Below are 24278 nucleotides of genomic sequence, written 5' to 3' on the forward strand. Positions count from 1 at the left end.
GAGAAGGAACAGCAGCTGGAATTCAAGTGCAGTTTCTCCACGACTGACTTACACAGCGTTCCTGGCTCTAATTCTGCCTTGGGATCTGCTGACACAGACCTCGAACGCACTGGGAACAACTGTCAGTGCAGACCCTTCTGACTTCTGCAATCTCTTATTAAAAAGGAAACAGATATAGATCACAATGGGAAAATAATTGTATTCTCCCCCCACCCCCAAAATGTTAATCAGCAACTTGACTCCTTCCATTTCCAAAAGCACTCAGGCTTCTGAAGGGAAACTTCAGCCAAAGAGCAGCTGTAACTTCATCGTGAGGATCAAAACACTTAGAATAATTGGTCTCAATAGCAGAAAATACTTTTTACTGCTGTAAATGCCAAAAGTATTTGCAAATAGAATCTGACATGCGATATAAATATAAAAAATGTTACATTGTAAGGGAATAAAGAATGTTTATTAAACATTTTTATTAAGATTATACTCCAGTGACTGAGTATTTGGTGAGTGCCTGGGAGAGGCTTTATAAACCAGGCCGACGAACTGTAGGTTTACAAAAAGAAAGCTAAACATAGGACTTATCTAGCCAAATTCTGCCAGGAATTTATTAATATTTCCTACAAAAGTTGCTCTCTATCTTTCAGCTTATGCAAACAGCTTTGCTGAACCTCACGGTGAGTTAATATAGACTGTTTACTTAAACACTCAGCTGTACTTAGAGGCTGTCAGATATTTAATCATAGTAAGTAATTTATTAAACGAAGCAGTAAAGTTGTATTTTCCAGCAGTGGACAGTCCGTCCCGTCCTTTGACCGCGGTGTCTTGGCCGTGGTGCCAGAACGGCTGTTTACAGCCTGCTGAGAAAAGGACTCGCTCTCAATCTTGGTTTGCTGAACCGAACCGCCGCAGCAGTTTGAAGAGTTAACAGCGAAACGCAAACACGCGGTACTAGTTCATGTAGTTTATCTCCCATTGCTGGTGGTACTGGAATGGTTATAATTCCTCGCAAAGCCCCGAATGAAATACAGAGACCGTTTGTGCACTCACCTCATTTAACATGCAAGAAGTTTGGCTCCTAAGAAGAGCTTTTTTAGGACAGATACAGCGTGTTTCCGAACACGAGTTTAGGAACTAAAGCCATGGAGGCTTCTTTTATACCCTTAGAGCAACTTAACTTGCAAAGAGCTTTTAACTCCTGGTCACCCGGGGCATCACAAGGACCCACAAATTTGTGGCATAAATGCAGACACTTGAAAAGCTCCCGCTGTTCTGAATTAAACACTGGGGCCGATTCCTTGTTCCTGCGCTTTGCCAATGCTTACACTTCAAAAAATTCGGCAGGATCGTGTTTAGCTTATTAAGAATTCAGGTTGGTTTTATGTGCTACAAATATCTGGTAGTGCATCTGAAGGCTTAGAATGTGGGCCATGAGCTGAAAAAGTATGCATAAAAAATGTAAATGAAATTATGTCTAGCTATCCAAGCTACAAAGTTACACATATAGTTTGTGTAACATGGCCCATCAAAGCCTTCCAAGGTACCGGCTTAAGAAAACAGATTGGAAAGGACGAGTTCCAACCCTGCCCAAGGCCAAGATTTTACACAGGGACCTGTCAGAAGTTACACGGTTGAAAACACCCACATCTAGTTTTATTTATCCCCATGTTTGTGCATACACATTTGTGCGTATTCACCTCCTGGCCCGCGATCCTCTAAGTGCTGAACCTGACCCCACGTAGGCCACTAGCAGAGGTATGGAGATAATTAATTAAATCCTACAGCAGCCCCATTTGATTGTTCCCGCCCCTGCCCGCCCCAGACTGGCCCAGGGCGGGTCCAGCCGCCCCCGCCAGCCCAACTGCGCATGCGCCGGTCCCGCCCCTTCCCGCCCTTTTTCGCTCCCTCAGGCTGTCTGGTGCTTTACTTTTGGCGGGCGCCACCTCAGCCCTTTTCTTTCGGAGTCCAGCAGGGACTTTGGGCTCCTTTAGCCTCTGGCTGCTGCTGTGCGAAGTCCTGCGGAGGCTTACCCTGGTATCCCCTCTACTCTGCCCTGGTGAGACTACACCTGGAATATTGTGTCCAGTTCTGGGCCCCTCAGTTCCAGAAGGGCAGGGAACTGCTGGAGAGGGTCCAGCGCAGGGCAACAAAGATGATGAAGGGAGTGGAGCATCTCCCATGTGAGGAAAGGCTGAGGGAGCTGGGGCTCTTTAGTTTGGAGGAGACTGAGGGGTGACCTCATTAATGTTCACAGATATCTAAAGGGTGAGTGTCAGGAGGATGGAGCCAGGCTCTTCTCGGTGACAACCAATGATAGGACAAAGGGTAATGGGTTCAAACTGGAACACAAAAGGTTCCACTTAAATCTGAGAAGAAACTTCTTCTCAGTGAGGGTGACAGACACTGGCCCAGGCTGCCCAGGGAGGTTGTGGAGTCTCTTCTGCAGACATTCAGACCCGCCTGGACACCTTCCTGTGGAACCTCAGCTGGGTGTTCCTGCTCCATGGGGGGATTGCACTGGAGGAGCTTTAGAGGTCCCTTCCAACCCCTGACATTCTGTGATTCTGTGATGTTCCATTCTCCATCACTAGCTTATGTTTCTTTCTGCAGCTTTTGCTGTGGGGTTTGGTTGCTTATCTTCAAGAGAGGTCAGAAAGCAAAACACCACAGTCTGAAAATCCTATGCAATGCTGAAACTGCCTTCATAAATGCTAATGTCAAGTTTATGGGGCTTTATTTTACAACTGTATCACTTACTGGTGGCCATTAGGCTTCATAGGGCCAGCAATGCTGTTTAAATTGTCTAACAGCAATGAACTAGAAGCTGTTGTGACACCTCTTACTGATGTACTCACAGAAATAAAGAGTAAACTGCCCATTAGTATAGCTGTGGTAGATACTTACGCTTAATTCTTATAAATGTGTTTAACAGCTGCATATGGTTAACTTGCTAGATGAAAATGAATGCAGAGGTAATGTCTTACATTATTTATGTGCACCAGTGAGTGGTGTTATTCATATGCTGCTAAAAGCGATATGCACCAGTAGCTAACTGTGATAGAACAGCAACTAATGCTGCACAGTAGTCTGTGTAGTACCCTCAGTGTATGTGGTAATTTGGATGTGTTGGCAACATGAATTTGTTTACATTGTCTGCTTATCTAACTTCCATACAGCAAATCTGGAGTAACCAGTCCAGCGTTGCCTGTTAACATACAGGAAAGACATGAAAAGGAGTTTGGCTGACACTTCAACTTGCAGCACAGCAGGTACCATCCATTCTTTTGTGTTTTACCCTTCAGACCCTGTTATGCTTTTATATTTCTATATGTATAAATAGCCAGCTGCAGTTTTCATACAGGATGTTTGTTATTCAGCCCTAGAGCCCCATTTCCTGAGTGCCTTGTGCGCTTTGTCTGTTTCACTGCAGCACAGATTTTGAATGGAGTCAGGTGACTGGTCACTGAAGGAAAGGTTTCATTCACTGGAATATTTGCAGGACAGAGAGTTGGGAATGTGAATTCTGTGAGGCAATGGCTGGTCTGCTATGTGCTTGTGAAATGTAACTCCTATGGGTGCTGTAAAATAATTAAGTAATTTTATTTACATATTTTACATGTAGATTCTGTGTCCTATTGCTATACTATTATTATCTGAATCTTAATTTTAGGTTGTCTGCCTGTGCCTCTCTTCAATCAGAAGAAAAGAACTAGACAGCCCCTCACTTCAAATCCAATTAAAAATGAGTCAGGTACCAGTTCTGGGACTCATGCTTACGACTTTTCTCCCACATCATTTGGTAAATAAGATACATTTTATTTTTTGTATGGCCTTTATGATTGTATTTTATTAAATTCGACATGGTCTTTATCAAGACCTATATGCATCCATTATGTTTATTTCTGAAAAGCTCATTGTGTAAAAAATGTCCTCCAGGAAATTTCTTTCTCAATACAATTGAGCTTTTTATACTTTGTGCCTAGAGGGAGTTTGACTCTTTGTGTGTTAGAGAATGAAGTAGCACTGGCATTTAAATAGAGTCTCTTGAAACTCTGACCTTTTGTTTTCAGTTGATCTCAATCAACATTCAAGTCCTGTGTTACAAGAAGAAACATTTATAAGATGTCTTTCTTGTAATTCAGAAGAGAACTTCTGTTCTTCAGATTGTGCTCGGAAAGAATGATGCAGAATTCTGCCTTTAGTACTTTCTTTGTTTTACTTATAATAAAGTGAAAAAGTTTATTCAAAGTAAAAGCCTCTGTGCTAATAAGTCTAATGTCTGTAACTCAACCATTTTCTAGAGGAGCAACCTACTAGTTAGAAGTTGCCTTGTAGTTACAGATATCAAAGGATCCCATTCCTTTTATTTTTGACTTCTCATCGGTATTTGTGGAACATTAAGCAGATAAAGAGCAGAAGCCCTAAGCAGACCTAATACCTGTCAGTCTTTTCAGTTTGTATCCATATTCAATTCTTTGTCTTTTGAGAATTAGGCTGGGGAACTGCAAACCCAGAAGTGGCTGAACCACAGAAAGGAGCAAACAGTGGGTATGTAAAAGCAGATTATTTGTTGCTTATTGATTTTTATTTGAATGTTAATTGTTTCGCAAACTATGATCCATCTGTTTGGCTTACAATAAAGCTGCTACTCTGTCACTGATACTTTAAACTTATGTTTGAAAGCCGAACAGAACATCAAATGGCTCCTTCCCCTATGAAACCACCAAATGCATCAAAGGCTAATTTAGCAAATGCTGGAAGAAACTTCTATGCTTGCAGGTTGGTGAAATCTTTAATTTTTATTATTATTCTTTACCTAAACTTAAGTGAAAATACATCTTACATTAATCTATATTCTTGTAGCATTCAGAGAGACCCTTTTAATTCTCAGGTTTTCACTGTAGTGCTTTTGAGCCAAAATCCACTGAAATGAATTACCTTTCTAGTGTACCTAATGAGGCCCATTAACTAGACCTAAAATCCAGCTTTATTATCAGACCTGAAATTCAACCTTACGATGTAGTTTGAGATTCGCTTTTACTTGAAGCTTTACCCACTTCCCCCTTCCCATCCTTCCCCCTCCATTCCATTTTGCCTTTGAAGGAACTTGATTGACACATTCACACTCTTTTTGCCATTGGAAAGGAATAGGAGGGAAGAAAAAAGGACAATTAAAACATTGCTGGAAATGTTCCTGCCAGCCCTAGGCATCTGAATCTGTAAACTTCTCCTTGGTTTACAAAAGCGCAGAGTTCACAATTATATTCAGTTTTGATATAAAATTGCCCTAATGTACACCAATAGAAACTTATTTCAGCCTATTGATAAATTTAGGTTCTAGGAAATTCGTAGACTGCCTCTTCTGTGCAGTATTGAGCTCCCAGCAGATATTCAGCAGGTTAAAGTCACCCACAAGAACAAGGGCTGTCAATTTTGAGACATCTGCCAGCTGCTTGTAGAATGATACATCTCCATCATCATCCTGGTTGGGTGGTCTATAACAGACACCCATGAGGATGTCAGCCTTGTTGGACTTCCCCTGATTCTGGTCGACAGGCACTCAACCTTGTCACTGCTCACCTCAAGTTTAACATAGTCAAGAGACTTTCTAACATATAAAGCCACCCCTCCATCTCTCCTACCCTGCCTGCTTTTCTGAAGAGCTTGTAGCCACGCATAGCAGCACTCCAGTCATATGAGTCATCCCACAATGTTTCTGTGATGGCAACTGTGTCATAGCTTTCCTGCTGCACGATGGCTTCCAGCTCCTCTTGTTTGTTGCCCATACTGCGTGCATTAGTGTACATGCACTTCAAGTGGGCTGCTGATTTCACTCTTAATTCAGGCTTTCCATCCTTAGGCTGATCTTTGGAGAGTTATGAGTCTGAATATTTAACAGATATTTTTAAAGCTATACTAACAATACATAGGTTGCTTTTACATACTTCAGTTTCATATCTGAGTATTCTGAATAGATATTGTAATGCTGAACTGTGTCTTATGTTGTACTACAGGGCAGAAGAGAAGACTCCCAGTATGAAAGTTTGGAACAGAAATGAGTATACTCCTTTAAGTATCACAACAGATTCAAGATCTGATAGTGGAATTATTCGAAAGTTTGAGAACCTTTCAAATAGTTTGAAAACCGTACAACAGCAAAAAACCCCTGATAACCATCATTCATCTCAGTATATCAAAACAGAAACAAACCAAACACATAAATCTAAAGGACAATGGCCAGTGAAACCTAACACTGTTTCAAAAAGTCCAGCATACAAATTTAGCCACAATATTCAGCAAAATAAAATGAATGAAAAAATGTATTTTCCAGAAGACAGAAGTCAGGTAAACTTATGGAGAGAGTTAATATGAAGATACAATGCAGAAAACTGTAAGGAAAAATGAAATTGGGGAAAGATGAGGCTTTCATCAGTCCTAGCTGTCTTCGTAACGCCTTAAGTTTCTGAGAATTTAGAAATGAGATTTCCATACTGTAATAACCCACAGTACTCAGCAAGATCATATAAATTGGCAGGGAGTTGTTTTTATAGTCTGAACAAGTACTCTAATTTTAATGTAAGTATAGGATATCATAACATATAAATGTCTGTGTGCCTTTTAAAATGGCATGTGTATCTCTAACTTGAATTTTCATCTTCCTCTGAAAGGAAGTTTCATCTCAATTAAAAATTAAAGAAAAAAAGAATTCTTTGCGAATCATATCTGCGGTCATTGAAAGCATGAGGCACTGGAGTCAATACACTTATAAAACTGCACTATTATTTGAAGTTTTAGGTAAGTGTGGTAGATTGTGCTGTGACTGATAACGATGGTAGGACAACAACCAAAAGAAAATGTTATTAACTGTAGGAACAACTGCTGAAATACTTAAAAACACAGAATACAGGCATGAGCACCACCTCATTTTCCTGGTGGAAGATCCATTCAGCTATTGAATATGACTACAGTAGCTACAAAATTACTAATACAGTTATCCTTCAGTATTTAAGCTCTTTATATCCTGTTTCTTTTCTTGTTTTTAGAATGTGTTGCAATACATTTTCCTATTAAAAAGGAACCTTCTGTAGGGAGGTACAGTTTTGCAGTAATTTTTAATGCAATTTATCTGGGAATAAATTCAAGTCTGGAATACTTCTGAACACAGATGACCTTTAGTGTGTTTCACTTTGAATTTAATTGACGTTATCTGAGAAATGAACATGAGAAAAGACTGAAATTACTAAACTTCCAATCAAGGTAAATAAGAATATACAATGTAATGGCATCTCAGGAAACTATTTTGACAAGGTTGCAAATATTTGAAGTTGATTTGTGTGTGAAGATCAATAAAACTTAAAGAATTGTGTTGTGCTCTGCTTAACAAGGGAATAACCCATTTACAGTGATGGTTATGAAAACCACACTTGGTCACTCAGTTCAGACAGACATTGCGTACAATGTTACTATTCAAAGACTATGTAAAGCCCGTAATTTATATTGGAACTTCAGCGCTGCCAGCACAAGTTCCCACAGAAAGCTGATGCTGACTTGACATATTGTAGTGCTTTTGTGTAGTAAATGTTGCCATGGTATCTTGGTAGATTATAGTTAGTACTGCTCTGATGTTTACATCATGATTTATTTTTGTGAAATGGTACAGGCACCCTTGATTCTGCAGTCACACCTGGAGCTTATGGGGCAAAGAATTTTCTTCTGAGAGATGGAAAGGAGACTCTGCCCTGTGTATTTTATGAAATTGTAAGTATTCTGTGTCCATACATAACACAGGCACCACTAGCTATAATCTCTTTTATAAAGCTAATAATATCACAGAACGTCAGGGATTGGAAGGGACCTCGAAAGCTCATCCAGTCCAATCCTCCTGCCAGAGCAGGAACACCCAGCTGAGGTTCCACAGGAAGGTGTCCAGGCGGGTTTGAATGTCTGCAGAGTAGGAGACTCCACAACCTCCCTGGGCAGCCTGGGCCAGGCTCTGTCACCCTTACTGAGAAGAAGTTTCTTCTCAAATTTAAGTGGAACCTTTTGTGTTCCAATTTGAACCCATTACCCCTTGTCTTATCGTTGGTTGTCACCGAGAGCGGTCCAACAATGACCTCAGCCAGCTAGGTCATATGTCATTCTGATAGAACATTACTGTGTAGAAGGAAAGATGGACACTCATACTATGTTGTTCACAAACTGATCTAGAGCAATAATCCAGTCACTATTTAGGCATCCTCAGACTTCTGTTTCAGTAAAAAAGGTGGAACTTTCTGTTCAGCTTCTAAGTAACTGATAATAGCAAAAAAGCTTATGTAAATTCCTTCTGCGTTTGAGGTAGTCCTCAGAAATCCACTAATATATAACAACTGGACCTTTTGAAAGCTTTTATGTTACAAAGGTGTATAATTTCTTTTTTATCATGCTTTTGCTGAAGGATCGGGAGCTTCCAAGACTAATTAGAGGCAGAGTGCACAGGTGCATGGGAAACTATGATGCAAAAAAGAATATTTTCAAGTGCGTCTCTGTAAGACCAGCAACTATTCAAGAACAAAACACTTTCCAAGAATTTGTTAGAATTGCAGATATTGAGATGACAGCATTTGTAAAAACAGTGAATGAAATTTAATAGTCAATGTGGTTGTCCAAAACAGGTTTTCAGTCATTGTTACCCATAAAGGCTGGACATCCTAAAGCATTTAACAAAACTAATACTGAAAATCTGATTAAATAACTGAAAATATCACTATGCTGTGTTCTCTAACAAATGCCAGTTACAATGTTTTGTTTCTACTGTTACTTTTCATAGTTTATCTTTCCCAGTTAACTGTGCAATAAGAGGGTTTCATTACTTAGTAGATTACATTTTACTGGAGAAATTCTGAATTAAAATGTTTAGTTTTTTGCTGTAGTGCAAGTGTCTTAGAAAAAGATCATCAATACTAATGCAGATTGCCATTGCTTCCTTCAATACCTATTTCAAAATGTTGACTGTATAGTTATTTTGAGGAGTACGTGGTCAAAATTTACTAGCTAACGAACATCAGAGTTCTGTTTGGCTCTGCATATTGCATTAAAAGTGCTCTTTGGTAGAAAGTTGGCTTTATTCCACTTCAGTTCCAACTAACAGTTCCCTTTCCTTTTCTGGTTTACAAGAACATGTGTAAGAGCTTTTCTTGAAATGAACATTATAGATACTACAGAAAGATTTCACAGGATGCAGCTGTGTATATTAGGTACTCATATGGTTCCCGTTGATATGTTATCTGATTCATGGTTTTTAAAAATAATCAGTATAACACCTGTATAAAATAGCAACTGACCCTGAAGCTGTAGGAGGATTGCCCAAGGACACAGAGGGAAGTTGGAGGGAAATAATTATTTGAACACAGAACTTCCTTGCCTTTGCCATAGAAACATCTTTCATGAGGGATGGACCACGTACATGTTTATGTCTTTGCCTTCAAACATTAACTTCCATAGATTATTCCTGCTGTTTCTATTTCCTTTTCCTCTTAGCTAGTTCCCCTACTTCAATAGCTTTGTACCAGACCTCTTGCGAATTGTAAAACAAAAGAGATGTCAAGAAAATAGTGAACAGTACGATTCTTTTTTTGAATTTTATTATACAGTGTTGGCAATTGGAAACTTCACATTTAAAATAATTGAAATATTGTATCCAACAAGTCAAATACAGAAAACAGTTAATATTCTAAAAAGGAGCCAGCTAGTCAACGCAGAAACACATTAATGCAAAATACAGCTTTTAGTTACACTTAAAAAATTATATATTTAGAATAAAACTTGAACCTGGTCCAGTAAATCGTTCGACTTGTAACAGGAAAACGCGTTTACACAGTTTAATGCGCAGACAGTCTTTATTTTAAAAAAGTGATCTGTCAGTGTTAGCAGATGGATTGTTAGCAACACCTCCCTTCATGTTCTAGGCGGGGACCTAAAGTAAATGCTTTACTAACTGTTTGAAGAACCACTTGCGTTGTTGTCTTTGCCTTCTGTGCTAAGCTGGTTCTGAGCGTGGATGTTTCAAGGACAGTCTTGCCTATCCAGTTGTAGAGGTCATATACATATATTTGATTTCCTTTATATATTATAAAATATTAACGAAAGTTCCAAATGGAAGGATTAGCTTAGCTCATAAAAGGTGCAGAATATTACAGGGTGTAGAGCTTGATGATGTTCACAACAGAAGCTGACTTTTATGAAGTAAAGGATTTGGTGTGGTAGTGTTGTATATTGTAAGACTCCATTGTAACAGTAATTTAAAACTACAAAAGAAGCTTGAACTATGGAACCAGACCTGCAAGCATCTGTGCGTGTTGTCACCACCACACAAATGTTGTAGCTCTACTGATTTCAGCTGAATGACGGATGGTTCCAGTTCTGCACATGTGAAAGTTACGTTAACGAGTAATGACAGGAATAGGTTTATTTGTATCTATTAGGTATGTTATGGCTGTTAATAAAAATCTAAAATAATTTTACTTTCAGTAAGTGTTTAGATCTCTGCAAAAAACGTTTTCTACTTTACACTAACAAATCACTTTTTCTAGTGAAACATTAAGTGAACAGTCGTAAACATTACACATAACAGAAAAAACCCTACATAATACAGTTTATACACATTACTCAACATTTTTCAGTTGTTGCTTGTTTTGTTTTCTTTAATTATATTGATCCTGTCTTGTATAATGGTTCTAGTGTAAAGGCACAGGTTGGTTAGGAAAGAAAAGCCTGCATCTCTGTCTCTTTGCTTGGCAATGATGATTTTCTTTTTACACGTTGCTTGTTATTCCTCACTTTTCTGATTCTTATGAAAATTATCAATTTCAGCCATTTGTAAAAGAAAAAAAGTAGAAGACGTTACTGAGAAGTGTATTATTCTACAGAAGTGACTTAAATATATTCTTCTTACTTCAGAGGTATTCCTTCCATCTATTGTCTTAAATATTTGGAAGATTTAATTCCTTAGTCACTGTTAGCAAAAACGCATGACATGGGCTCTCTGTGTACTTAATTCTATATTGAAATCTGTATTTTCAAAGATTAGGAATGGAACTTGCCATGTTTACGTGCAGAATTTGCTTTTAGAATGCATGAAAATGTAACAACGGACAATTATTTCGGAAAACAATGCAATGTTCCATTGAAGTTTAGAAGGGTGAGGGATGTAAACAAGACTGCAGAAGTCTTTGACATTTATTAAAATAACACAGTGATTGTTCTATCTGTTTGTGTTTTCTCACACGTCCTCAATGTGTCTCTGTCTGTCCCTTCATGTACAATTTCCATTAAAAAAACAATCAGGAATCAGTTGGACTCAGCTAAGTGAAGAATAATAAATTTGACGGCTTGGTTTGTGCCAAAATACAAAACTAAGTAGTACAGCTATGAATTAAATAAAATCTATGCGATTCTTTCTTTTTTTAATAAATAATAGAAAATAAAAGATGATAATAGAATTAAAATTCAATTTTTATTTTAAATGAAAAACATGACGGTGGGGTGAGATTAGAACCCAATGTTTCTTTTGCTTAAGGCAATCAAGTGCACTTATGTCAATGCTTGATAGTAATGAATTCAGTGCTATTGAGGAAATCAGACTTCACAAATTTCACATACAAACCCATGACATATGGCCATTTGCTCGTTCTGATGCAGCATCAGATTATTTTTATTAGTCTTGTCCAGTAGCATTTCTCCTAATTTTTTTTTTTTTAAGTAATAATGGGCTCTTTAATAATGGGTGGGACAGCACACATGATTGGAATGTGGTCATGGATGGCTGTGTCCTCTTCAGGAAAGACAGGCCAGCCAGGTGTGGTGCTGGAGTTGCTCTTTATGTGAGAGAGCAACTACAATGTATTGAGTGTCGTCCAGGCAAGGATCAGGGGTGAGTTGAGAGTCTGTGGGTGAAAATTAAGGGGCAGGCTGGCAAGGGTGATACTGTTGTGGGTGTCTATTACAGGCCACCAGATCAGGGTGAGGAAGTTGATGAGGCCTCTACAGACAGCTGAGAGCAGCCTCACAGTCACAGGCCCTGGTTGTCGGGGGGGGCGGATTTTAACTTCCCTTTTCAGGCAATTGCTGGGGGAAATCCCATGGGCAAGGCTGCTTGAAGGTAGAGGGGCCCAAGATAGTTGGTTAGTGTTCAGGGACTGTTTCTACCAGGCACAAGATCAGAGCATCCCAACACGTAGGAAGTCAAGGAAGGGAGCCAGGAGACCTGCGTGGTTAAACAGGGAACTGCTGGGTGTGCTCAAGTGGAAGAGGAGAGTTTATAGATCATGGAAGGAGGGGCTGGCCACTTGGGGAGAATCTAAGGCTGCTGTCAGAGGGTGTAGGGAGGCAACTAGGAAAGTTAAGGCCTCCTTAGAATTAAACCTGGTGAGAGGGGTCAAGGAGAACAGCTTTTTCCAGTCCATGGCAGATAAAACTAACAGCAGAGGCAATGTAGGCCCACTGATGAATATGCAGGTACTATTAATACATACAGATTAAAAAGAAACTTCTTTCTTGTATACAATTCATTTTAGATATCAGGCTTAATTTTAGGCCGTGGCTACTAGTAGGTGCTTTTTTCACTCATCAAAATAATTGTAACAAAATATCATTATTGGTTTTAAAATTATTGGGTTCATAGAAGTTTTGACATTTAATAATATATAAAAAGTGAATTGAAGCTTTTAAAAGACTTACAATTTTGAGACACAAAAGAAACTGGGAGGTAGACAGATGTTTTGAGGATAAACAGATTTTTTTTATTTCCTAAGGCATTATGCCACTATATGTTTAGAGCAGTAAAAAGGCTGCTGATTAATCTTATTTTAATTCCAGAGTGTTCGCTGCTCATACTTACGGAAGACTATCAATGCACTTCTGGTCTTTGTGAATCTGACCTTCTCTTCCCCATCTCCTTTGCTCTCTTTAGCAATACAGCTAAATGGAAGTGCTAGAATAATTTCTGCCCATTGCCTGTAGACAGGAATGTTCTGTTCTTAAACAGTAATAAAATACTATAAAATAGTAGGTATTGGAGTTGGAGATATGTGCTCTTTTGGTGCATATTTTGCAAAGAATGGTAAAAAGACAGACAACATGACCCCAACAATTGCCAGCATGTACCCCCAGCCAATCTGGCAGTCTCCTGCATAGTAGATGTCTGAATTCTCACAGAATCTCTTCACAGTAGCAGAGTTGAAACCAAAAGGGTAAACCAAAAGCCCAGAAGCCATTATGAACACTAGAGAGGAGAAAAAGAAAAATACAACAATTATTAAAAATTCCTTGTTTTAGAAAGGCAAATAGATGTTATATTAAAATAAATTGAAAAAGTCGTAGCTTAAACCTTCTGATTGTCAGATTCTCTTCACAATTACCTCTTATGGACAGCAGCATCCTAACATGGTAGGAAGTTGGCACTGGGGTTTTTTTGATGAGAACTGTTGCTGTCCTTAATTCCTTCTAGCAAATACACTAGCAGGTTAATCCAATGCATAATGAAGAAATATGTCTAAAATACAAGCAAAGCTTAAGCCACCTCTTGATGTTGGAAAGCCAGACTTGCCTCGTGCAATTACACTGAATTATCTGTTAGCTTTTAATAGAACTTCACAGATTTTACAGTCTTTAATGAATATATGTTCTATTTAAACACCATGGCTTGTGCAATTAATTTAATGAAGAGCAGAACTAGTTTTCCAGCTTGGAAAATAAGACAGCCCAAGGTATAAATCATTACTATGATAAAGGTGCATTAAAATACTCTGGGTACAGTTCTCAGAACCTGGTTTTGCCCACTCAGAAGTCCAGAGGGGCTGAGTTGGCCAATGCGAATGGCTCTTCCATCCTACCTCTTGTGGGCAAGAAGGAGGACCCGGGTAACTATAGACCGGTCAGCCTCACCTCCATCCCTGGGAACTGATGGAACTGACAACCAACGGTAGGACAAGGGGTAATGGGTTCAAACTGGAACACAAAAGGTTCCACTTAAATATGAGAAGAAACTTCTCAGTGAGGTTGTCAGAGCCTGGCCCAGGCTGCCCAGGGGGGTTGTGGAGTCTCCTTCTCTGCAGACATTCAAACCCGCCTGGACACCTTCCTGTGGAACCTCAGCTGGGTGTTCCTGCTCCATGGGGGGATTGCACTGGATGAGCTTTTGAGGTCCCCTCCAATCCCTGACACTCTGGGATTCTGTGACTGAAAAACCATTTTTTCTTTTCTAGCCTTTCTGCTAATGAATAACCATTGTATATTAAATCTATAGTCTATTCCTATATGATTCAATTTTAAAAGGCTTTATTTTATGTACCACAAAGATCCCGGGAAGCAGTCCATTTTTCTGATCTTCCCATTCTTCCAGGTCAGTGTTTTGTTCAAATTCAGGGTGGATTTGTTAGTGATTCAGGAACAGCGGTAATCAGAATTAACTGTTATGTTTGAGCTGATAGATAATTCATAACTAGCAAACATCTAATGAAACATTAAGATTACAAAACAAACACTACATGCTATTCTCTGTAATTACATTTCAGGCAGGGCATGTGCATGTTACTCCAATTATAATATTGGAGAGGCTTAATCTTCAAAGTATCCACTAAAAAAGGCCAATAACTCATTAGTCTTTTCTAATTTAAAAAATTTGAATAACCTTGGGTGCCAGATGAAGTAAAAAAGTTTAACACACTCAGCCTGTAAAGTCCCTGAATAATTTGAATAAAACCTTTCCTTATAATCTAAATGGAACCACGGAGTTAATCCCATGTAAAAAAGAGTAAGACTAAGAAAATTGAAATTAAAAAGAGAGAAACTGGAAGAGAAGCAAGCTTGCCAGTCTTTTTCGCTCTAGGGTAACCCACGTGTGGGTTCAGAGAGAAACTGCCTGTCAGCGAGCGGAGCTCTCAGAGCAAGGTGCCTTTACCTGCCCTGGCTTCCACAACCGCTCTCTTTCCCTTCACGCCTTTATGAACTGGAGGTTTATGGTGGTTCCCAAGGAATGGATGCCCTGACCTCCCCCATTCTCCAGGCGTGTGAAGGTGACACTGAAGGAGTTGGTTAAGCGAAAGGTCTTCCCCAGCGCAGACAACATCCTGAGCAGGTCCCACTCTCCCTGAATTCAACCAGCTGTGGGTGCCTGGGGCTCACTAAGCTCAGCACCGAGTTCTTAGCAGCTGTGCTTGTGCATTTAGGCTCTAACATTACATAAAAATAGGAGCTAAAGCTAAATACAAAGAAGTAAGTTGCATTAAGCAGATCTCCCTTAATTACATAGCAATACAATGCAGCACCTCTGTAGGCAGAAACAGAGGAAATGACCTTGGAGAACACGCAGAAAAAAGGGAGACTTTTCCTACTGCTGTTGCACAGTTTGTGAGTGTTAAACCACTAAACTGAGCAACAAACTAAATGGTCTTAACCCCTGGACCTGTGTAAATTGTGGCATTCACTCGTGGCTAATCCAGGTGGGAAGCAGAACAACGTGCTACCTAAGAGACTGTGATGTGCAGTGGATACGCAGCACAGCCCCACGCAACACCAAGGCTGCTCGGCTGCATGAAGAATCTTGAAATAGCCCCATGGTGCAAAACCTCCTCTAAAATTTTGGCCCATTTGCCAAGGAAAGTGAGCCAGTTTTAGGAGAAACTGCAAGTGCTCTAAGCAAGAAGCATGTCTAAAGTTAAGATTTCCGTTTCATAGAATGTCCTGAGTTGGAAGGGACCCACAAGGATCATTGAATCCGTGCATCTCATTCGGCAAAAGAAAACATTATATGGAATCAGAATAAATCTTTTTATCATAAAAACGTTTTAAACTTTGCTAGCTCTTAAAATTTGCTAGTTTTCTGACACTATCTCAACCCCTTCCTCCACTTATCTGTCCATATATATGTTTTCTTTGTGATTGGGTTACGCAGAATTATTTTGAAGGTTGTGCTTTACAGTGTTTTGATTACCACTTGGCGCTGCTGTTGTATGGTGTGATTTAATGGAAGAAGCTTTTCTGAAGGCTAGAAATAATTTGTCACAGTCGAATGTAATGTGTTCACATATCAAACAGACTAAAAAGTTACCCATGGTTTCATATCCTCAGGCATGTCAGAGAATGACCTCATTATTCTCATTTAGGTGCCCTCTTTCTTACAAAGGCTCAAAATATTGAATAGCCTGTTATTATCAGCAGAAGCCAAGCTTTCAGACGCGGTGCTAATGACTGCTTAATAGTGCTGTCTGTCAGCTGTGCAGTTAGCTGGAGAGCGCACAAAGAAACAGTGGGGCTCCATTTAGGCTCCTCATATAACACTTATGCCTCTGCACAGCTTTCCAACAACAAACATCACTTTTAAAGGTGTCAGAATACAGTAGTGAGTGCATCTTACCATTATGTGTGGTGTAATCCTGCTGTCATACAAGATGACGAGAAGGCTAGACAACATATTTGGGTCTGCTCTATAGCATGAAGCGTATGGAGCGTAGACGGGACTTGCTGGTAAAATGGATAGCTGGGGCTCTTTTCTTAGCATTGCTTGACTGATCATTTGATTCATCTCCGTCAGCTGTTAAAAACATGCACTTTTTGGTCTTAATATCTGACACATGGTGTTCATTATCATTAGGTCCTCAGCAGCTGAGTTCTCAGCAGTAAGTTACAGCCACTGCAGGGCAGTTTGAAGTCAAGTCCATGTGTGTTGCTTCAACTGTAAGTCACTTTTTATTTCTGCTTTCTAATCTCCTGCCCTCCCAAACAGTTACGGTCTCATCCTCTCTTTATGTCACTGGTGTCCTACAGCTGGGCAGTCAATGGCAGCTTTTCCTCTGAAGGGTTTGCTGGCCAAGGCAGCACCTCTGTGCTGAGCTCTTGTTCCCATTGCAGGCCTGAAGCTTAAAAAATATGGTTTACCTCTTTCTTTTTTAAAAGTAGATTCTTGAATCTGTCGATTTTTGAATAAAATAACTTTAACAGGAATAATATATTATTAGAAAGGAGGACGCTTCTTTTGAGGGAAAATGCCACTTTGGGTGATGGCAATAATGCTGAATCAATGACACTTCTACTCAGGGAAAATGGCATTTTCTGCTATTTTAAAATCACACTGTGACTCTTTATCATTGCAGTGGTTCATTTATTTCATTAAGCTCCTGAAATACTGCTTAATTATTTACATCTATCACATGCAAAGTTTATTTTAAGCCAGAGGAACCATAGCAATGCAGTTCTCTGGAGTGTGTGTAGAGGGCACCAATGTACAGCTCTCTTAAATGCCATGCACAAAAAATGGCTATTTCCATTTCTTTTGGCAAGACTGATGGGGTTTTTAACATATGAAAAACAATAATTGAATATTTTTCTGTATTGTGAAGCTGGGATGTGAAAACTTGGCTAAGCTTATGTATATCCTTCAGTACTAGTGTTGAGACGGACGGAAATCCAGAGGTAGACCACAAAAATTACAGAGATCAGAAAAAGCTGGTTTATTTTGTTGTATTTGTTAATATGTTTAGATGATGTGTAGTAGTAATACTGACCACTAAATACTAGTAAAATATGCTGTGTGCATGAATTACCTTCCTGAAATTACCTGTTGTAGGAAGATTAGTTAGTCTTAGAAGTTTAATTTCTTGTGACAATGATGGATTAATTGCAAGACTGTGGGACATATCAGACAATCATTAGAATTCAGGCTGAATTGTGGGTGAGCAAGAGTATTATTCCAACTCTATTACAGATTATCACAGTCTTATCTCTTCTTGGAACATTTTTATTGACAGAGCTTAATCTACCAAAGCAGTTTTACTTTTACACTCATCAAGAAGTTTCCTCTCACATATAATGCATTACCTCCCTCCTTAAAGCTGGCAGTTCTTATGCACAATCAGCTGACTTTGAATACCACATTTCCTCTCAGGTTTATACATTTCATTAATCTAATTATTCTATTAGCTCCTCGTAGGCGTTTCTTTATGTTTACGTGATTTTATTTACATCGTTTTACACGAGAAAACAGATGCTGATCTAAAGCCCCAGACACCCTAACACACAGCCAGAAATACAGCTAAGGTGAGCAGCAATGAGAGAACCTTTCAACCAGTAACACAGCCAGGTATCTTCAAACACATCATCTCTGTCCTCCTGCACTGCCTGGCCTACATTCAGTAATTTCCACCATCCTTCCCAAGCAAATATTCTTGTAGCACACCTGAAGGGTCACTACAAATAGGATATTTTGGCACACGTGGTGCAAGTTCCCTTGTACAAATGTCTTTTCCAACAACTGGAAATCTAAAGACAATACTAAATAAGATCCAAGGTCATAGTTGTTGTTCTTCATGGTAATAGCTGTGCAAACGGAAACAAGATGGAATTTTGGGCTGTCTGCAAATGAGGAATTTCCTTTTGGCTACTTCATAAAAGCAGGATTACCTAGAGCAATTTTGGTGAGAGCTGAAATGCATCTCAAATCAGCAGGCATGGTTTTAAACACCAATTAGGTATAAATAAAACGAACAGGAAAGTGACCTTGTCAAAGATGAAACAAACCAGACAAAATCCGACTGCTCTGGAAGCAAAACTTTGGAGGGGCAAAGCAAACAGGGACCACCATTAAATGCCATTGTGCTCTGAACTCCTGGCAGGTGCACATCAGGAACCTATAGTTCAGCTCTTGAAAGCAGCCCTAGCAATTATTCCCTCCGAGGAAAGCAGAATGAAGAGCAGGGAAACGGGATAATAACACCCATAGGCTTGGTATCAAAATGTAGCTGTCTTCTGTTGTAACTGAACAAAGAGCTGGAACTCGGAATAATGATACAGCCACATCGAACATATTACAGTTTAGCTCTTTTCCTTTGTAAAGAATTATTCCATTGGCTTCATTTCAGTCAAACATGTTGTGATTTGAAGAGCACGTATCAGGGCTGGACTGTTGCCAAATAAGTAGATTATACCAGTTCCTTTTCTAGCTTTTCTAAATGGCACAACTCAGAAGTTAGCAGTTAGCAGCTATAATATAAATGTGGTTATAACAAAAGCTATGTAGCTTGTCAAAACCCTTTGTTAGCTAACAAAGGAACTGTATTAGTCTGTACAATGTCTCCAAACTCTATGTTAAAATAAATGCTGAGTATGTGACTACAACTCACAAGCTAAGGAACTGCATCAGATATAGTAAGTTCTATTTTATATATGCATATATATGCAAAACTGCTGGGAAATATATGCATATAAAAAGCTGGACAATGCTTTCCATTTCAGTTTATTTGGTTTTAGCTGAGGTGGAACAGAAACAGGTTATTTTAAATAAAACTAGCACTGAAATAAGAGTGCCCATGCCCCTTTTTTGCACAAATCTTTTTCTTACCACTTAAATACCCCATTCGAGTTCGGTTGGCACAACTTCTTCACTCAGACAGGCCCTTATTGCTCAAATAGCCTGGTTCAGAAATGGCCAACAATTGTCCAAATAGCTGAATCTACCTCATGTTTTAACTGGAGTGCTATCTAACTATCCAGACTTGGGAAAAGAAATTCTCTGAAGCCAACACAGAGGTAATTGGGCTTGGTGATTGCTGCATTAGCTGCAGGTTTATTAAGGGCCACAAAAAGAAATGCCATCCCAGTGACCTTTGAGGTTGCATTTCACAGCATGTTTTCTACATGAGAACAAATCATGAAACGTCACTGTTTCTGCCTTGTGAGTGGTAGCTATGGTGAAGATTTATAGATGTAATCTGGTAATCTATGGGCCTAATCAGGCAGTTATAGAGTTGTGTGTCATTTACTCAAAAAGGCCGAAATGATCTAGCGCTGTGTGCACTATCTCTGGTGGAGGAGTGCGTTTTGTCATCTGCAAGGTTAGGAGATATACAGTCTATTTAGCAGGCTGTGAAAGGGAGAGACAAGAGCTAATGTTTCTCAAAATAGCAGATTGTTGCACAGAATTTTACAAGACTCAGCTAAGAAACGGGGGCTGTCAGATGCACTCTCATTTGGAAGCCATTACCATTTTCCTTTTTCGTGTGGCTTCGATAATTATGTAGATTTTCTCTTTAATTTTTTTGAAATTATGTAAGTCATGCTCACTTAATCTCTTTCAGAACAGCAAACACAGAAGCAGACTAATAATATAATATTAACATATTTAAGTGTTGGATTCTTTAGATGAGAGCAGCATGTTCAGAATGTCTTGTGCCTGTAATGTGCCTCCTTCCCTTATCTCTGTGTTACATTTTATTCAGCAGTTAAGGAGTGCTAATAAAAAGTGCATATTTCAGTCGTTCTATTTTAGGTAAACATAATACGGTACACATTTTCTAAGCGATGCACATTGCTTAACTGCTCAATTCCATTTCTACAAATAGAAATATAGGTGGCAAACACTTTGCTTCTCAATTAACCTATGCAGGCCAGAAGCAGCGTGTACTCCAGCACAGGCAGGGAATGGAATAGATGACTGAAAATTTAAATTAATACTTCTTCTTGCGATCTTTTGTCTAAGAACAAGTGCAGCTTCACCATGTGATGCGTTCCCTAGCGAGGAGCAGTGTCAGCCCGGGTCCGAACGCAGCTGGTCGTGGCGAGGGAGCGGACACGTGTCCTTGCAGCATATTGTCTCTTCTTGGGAGCCCGCTCGCCCGGGGAGGAGAGATGCTGCCCAGCCTACAGCAGGTCTTGGCTTCTGCTCTGCCTGTCAGTTCCAAGCTCTTAAATAGCTATTTAGAGCAAGGGCTGAGGTCCAAAAGACAGGCAGTGATGTGTAGATCACCTGAAATGTCATGATTTGACATGACACATTTGCTCCCTTCTCTTCCCCACCTGCTCACCTCACAGGCCTGTTTTAAATCAATCTTTTCACCTCTCCCAAGACTCACAATTTAAGCAGAGCACACTCTCATGAAAACAGATTTATAATGAAGCTGGTGGCCATTAAATACTAGCCTTACATCAGAGGTGACCTTATTGTAAAGCATTGTACGGTGAATTTATTTTGACTTTGCGCATTCTATACCTTGTCTCCCGCACAGCGGAGACACACGATGTGGCAGCCAAGTCAGTGGTGGCGGGAGGCCCAATGCCTGAGAATAATGCCCACGTCTCACTTCGTTACAGTTGCACTTCACATCCCAGCAGTCTTCAAGCCTCAGGGATATCGCATTCATTACCTCTTTCAGAGACACGTACTTTACATAAATGGCTGAAAGGTGATTAGAATCCCTGACAGAACAGCATTTTATCTGGAATGCAACCATGAAGAATATGTGCCTAGAACAAAAAAGGCATCCTACATCCTTCTTCTAATTGATTTAAGCTACAAAGAACAGATTCAGTTTTCCTAGGGCACAGGAACTACCAGGAAGACAGAAATGGCATGTTTTCCTATCTCCTAATAAAAACTCCTTCACAGGGGGTTGAAAGCTGAGTTTTCTGTTTCTCAGATGTCCCGGTGAATGTCATCACTCAGCAGACGCACACATGCTGCCACCTGACCATAAACCACAGTTCTGTAACAACCCTCATTTCACGCTGCTGACTCCAGCCCACCATAAATCAGCAGCACCACAAGTAACGTTGGAAATAATTGTCTGTTCCCGAGCTCCCCTCTTGTTACGGCCCAGGTGCCGCACAGCTGTATCCATACAGTAGCCTGCGTCCTGCTGAAGTGGGGTAGAGCAGCACCTCCTACAGTAAATACCACCTGAGCACGGGAACCTCTTGATGCTACGAACTGGGCAAGTGCTGCTTGTACTCATGCAGTGGTTTTCTTAACCTTTAAAAATGTTGTAAAAGGCATCACCTCTGGCTTAAACTGGATGCTCTGAGAGAGGAAATGGGAGAGTGACTGCTCATTCATTGAAAGCTGCCTGGAAATCTGTCTGATCCTCAGAGAATCTGTCGGTGTGCTGCACTCTGACCCAGCTCCCTCTCGCAGTGCACCCTCTCGCTACCATCCACCGTCCACCATCCACGTCCTACCATCTCCACCATCCCCCCTCTCTCTACCATCCACCTTTTTGTTTTGGTTGTTTTTTTCCCTAAGCAGAGGTTGCTGATATTGAATTAGTGCAGCGCAGCCAACACTTTGACTTCAGCCGTGTTTCACCCCTCTGTTCTTTAGCCAAGTTTTAGACGGGAACTTTCAGAAACGTGTCCTGTTAAAGCACAAGGTCAAACCAGTACCAGTCTGGTGGTGCTGGTCAGGCCGCACGCTCAGCACAGAATGGTCTGCTTGTGAAAACCACCGTCCACGTCTCACACAAGAAGCTGCTGAAAGAAAAGAGCCAAAACTCACCTGGCATCTTATTACTGAGAAATAATGTAGAAATCCAGAGCAGTGATAGAAATGCCCCAAATTACTAGCTAAATAGAAGTGATTTGGGATATCTGATCATTTTTATCAGGTTGGCCCAGCTGCACCATTTCCCATCTCCAATTATACCAAAAGGGCCCACATTTCCTCCTTCATTAATACATTTGAAGGATTTAATGAGTTACTTCATCAGGTTAATAAATCCCTTCAATAACTTTATTACGTTTTGATACGATTATTCAAGTAGTGCAGCTAACAAATGATCACCATTTATATTTCTTGACAATAACTTAGTTAATATATTTGGACCGTGAAATTCAAAATCCATAAATAAACTCTGGGGACGACTGGATCTCTTTGTGGGGGAGGGTGTTTTTCTCTCCCCACTTAGGGCAGCTTTGGAAACCCCTCTGTCTCTTGTGCAAGTGACTTCAGGGAAGTGCTAAGGAGAACTGCAGGAGGTTGGTGCCTCCCAGCAATGTTCTGCGTCCCAGCGAGTGCCGAGGGAGGAGATCAGCTGCTCTAGGACATGTAACGCTGCCCATAGGGAGATCCCTTAAAATGCATCAGGATGGACATAACCCATATTTATTTGCCCCAGCACTTTATTGGGTTTAAAATCCAGCTTCATAAAGGCTGTTCCATTTCTCGAGGTGAAGATCTTAGGCTAATTTTGACAAGGTGCAGTGACACCATGAGAAAATAACATTATATTCTGGAAATTATTTTAAAACTAAATTGGATTGGTTGCCATGCCATTTGTTTTTCCTGTGGCATCATAGTAAATTACATCATCAACAGAATAACCTGAGGGGCAAGGATGTTTTCAGAATCTTAACCTTCGAATGGCCAGTGGTATTATAGCTTCCTATTGCCAGAGTAATAATATTTATGGTATGTAGACTGCAGGAATGGAACCATACCATTTATTTACTTATACTTGATAGCCACCTCCAGCAAGAACAAATTTCCCATTAATCACCACCTTATCTCTGTAAGAAACATTTACTCTCAAGGACATCTGTATTATTCTCTTTGTTTTATTAATACAGAGAATAGCACTGCCGTGGATCATTTGACACTGAACTTTATTTATTTTCTAGATTTTCTTCTTTAAGGGGCACTGAACTGCTTAAATAAAATAAACATTGATCTTTCTTAATAGCCAAACTACTGAAGACTCCAGTCATAGCGAGAGACATGTGCTTTGGAAATCAATCTAAATATATTTTTATGTAAAGAAACTGCAAATCAGTTTCTCTTTCTTCTCTCTTTTTTAATCTGCAGAAACTCCCGTTATAAATGCTGAGTTCCTCCCGGGAGCACAGATGACCTTGTTAATGTGAGAGTGCCAGAGAAGCAGTGCCCTCCCGCCCAGGGGGTCAGGGAAGTAAAGCCAGTTTCTACACTCACATCTTAGCTTGTAATAAAAACTGCATGTTCCTCTTCCCTTTCACATAGTCTTTAGTTAGCATTTTTAAAATTACATATTACATTGAGCTCCGGGCTGGTTTGTTTTTCTAATTTTTCAAGAGCACTGCATCATATATTTTCATCTTTTAAAAAAGAAATCGATATAGGGCCCAGCAGGGGACAATATCAGACAGCCAAATTCTCTTTCATGTGAGAAAAGCATTAGTGGGAAGACTTCTGCAAGCTGAAATTTGTGGAAGTTTCTCCCACTCAGTGGGTTTGGTTCTGTTCAGTTTTCTAAACTAAAAGACAATCTCAGATAAGCACAGGTCGTGGGTCAGCTCGGGAGGACCGGGGCTCTTCCTGCCAGCAGCAGACTAACTTCTGTGCAATCTGCTTTGAAATAATGGAGTCGCGGTTTCCCATTTCCTTTCATTTGGGCTGCGAGTGCCGAGCAGCGCTCAGGGCAGCGGGGCCACTCCAGCCCTGTGATTGCACAGGAGACACAAGCGGCATTTAATGGCTGCTTTCCCATCCAGCCGCCTCTCAGCTC

General features: G+C 40.0%; 2 protein-coding genes across 5 annotated transcripts in view; one reads left to right on the top strand and one right to left on the bottom strand.

Annotated features, from left to right (window-relative positions):
* The first annotated feature begins 1914 nt into the window (after positions 1-1914).
* Positions 1915-23702, top strand: SPATA22 (spermatogenesis associated 22). Of its 4 annotated transcripts, XR_010652577.2 has the most exons (10): positions 1915-2050; positions 3171-3263; positions 3665-3793; positions 4482-4542; positions 4678-4773; positions 6009-6339; positions 6663-6789; positions 7655-7752; positions 16625-16707; positions 23600-23702. XR_010652577.2 is itself a non-coding variant. In XM_071817034.1 (9 exons), the coding sequence occupies exons 2-9, from the start codon at positions 3221-3223 to the stop codon at positions 16637-16639; spliced, it is 900 nt and encodes a 299-aa protein (XP_071673135.1). In that variant the 5' UTR covers positions 1915-2050; positions 3171-3220; the 3' UTR covers positions 16640-16760. The 4 variants fall into 4 exon arrangements, 3 of the variants coding, with proteins under 3 accessions (XP_071673135.1, XP_065709364.1, XP_071673134.1); XM_071817034.1 differs by lacking the exon at positions 23600-23702 and having other exon boundaries at positions 16625-16760; XM_065853292.2 differs by lacking the exons at positions 16625-16707; positions 23600-23702 and adding an exon at positions 8432-10513.
* The window catches only part of LHFPL7 (LHFPL tetraspan subfamily member 7), a 58426-nt gene continuing 43748 nt past the window's right edge, over positions 9601-24278 (bottom strand). The window contains exon 3 of the mRNA XM_065853297.2: positions 9601-13255. Coding sequence (XP_065709369.1) covers positions 13029-13255 — 227 coding nt within the window. The 3' untranslated portion in view covers positions 9601-13028. The remainder of the gene's footprint in view (positions 13256-24278) is intronic.

The sequence above is a fragment of the Patagioenas fasciata genome, chromosome 19 (assembly GCF_037038585.1).
Source record: "Patagioenas fasciata isolate bPatFas1 chromosome 19, bPatFas1.hap1, whole genome shotgun sequence".
NCBI classification, from domain to species: domain Eukaryota; kingdom Metazoa; phylum Chordata; class Aves; order Columbiformes; family Columbidae; genus Patagioenas; species Patagioenas fasciata.

What these genes read in the sequence shown, in the direction of transcription:
- SPATA22 (XM_065853292.2), top strand. Translation starts at nt 3,221, where the DNA reads ATGAAAAGGAGTTTGGCTGACACTTCAACTTGCAGCACAGCAG. An exon ending in ACTATTATTTGAAGTTTTAG is followed by an intron (nt 6,790 to 7,654) that starts GTAAGTGTGGTA and finishes GAAATGGTACAG; the next exon opens with GCACCCTTGATTCTGCAGTC. An exon ending in CCTGTGTATTTTATGAAATT is followed by an intron (nt 7,753 to 8,431) that starts GTAAGTATTCTG and finishes CTTTTGCTGAAG; the next exon opens with GATCGGGAGCTTCCAAGACT.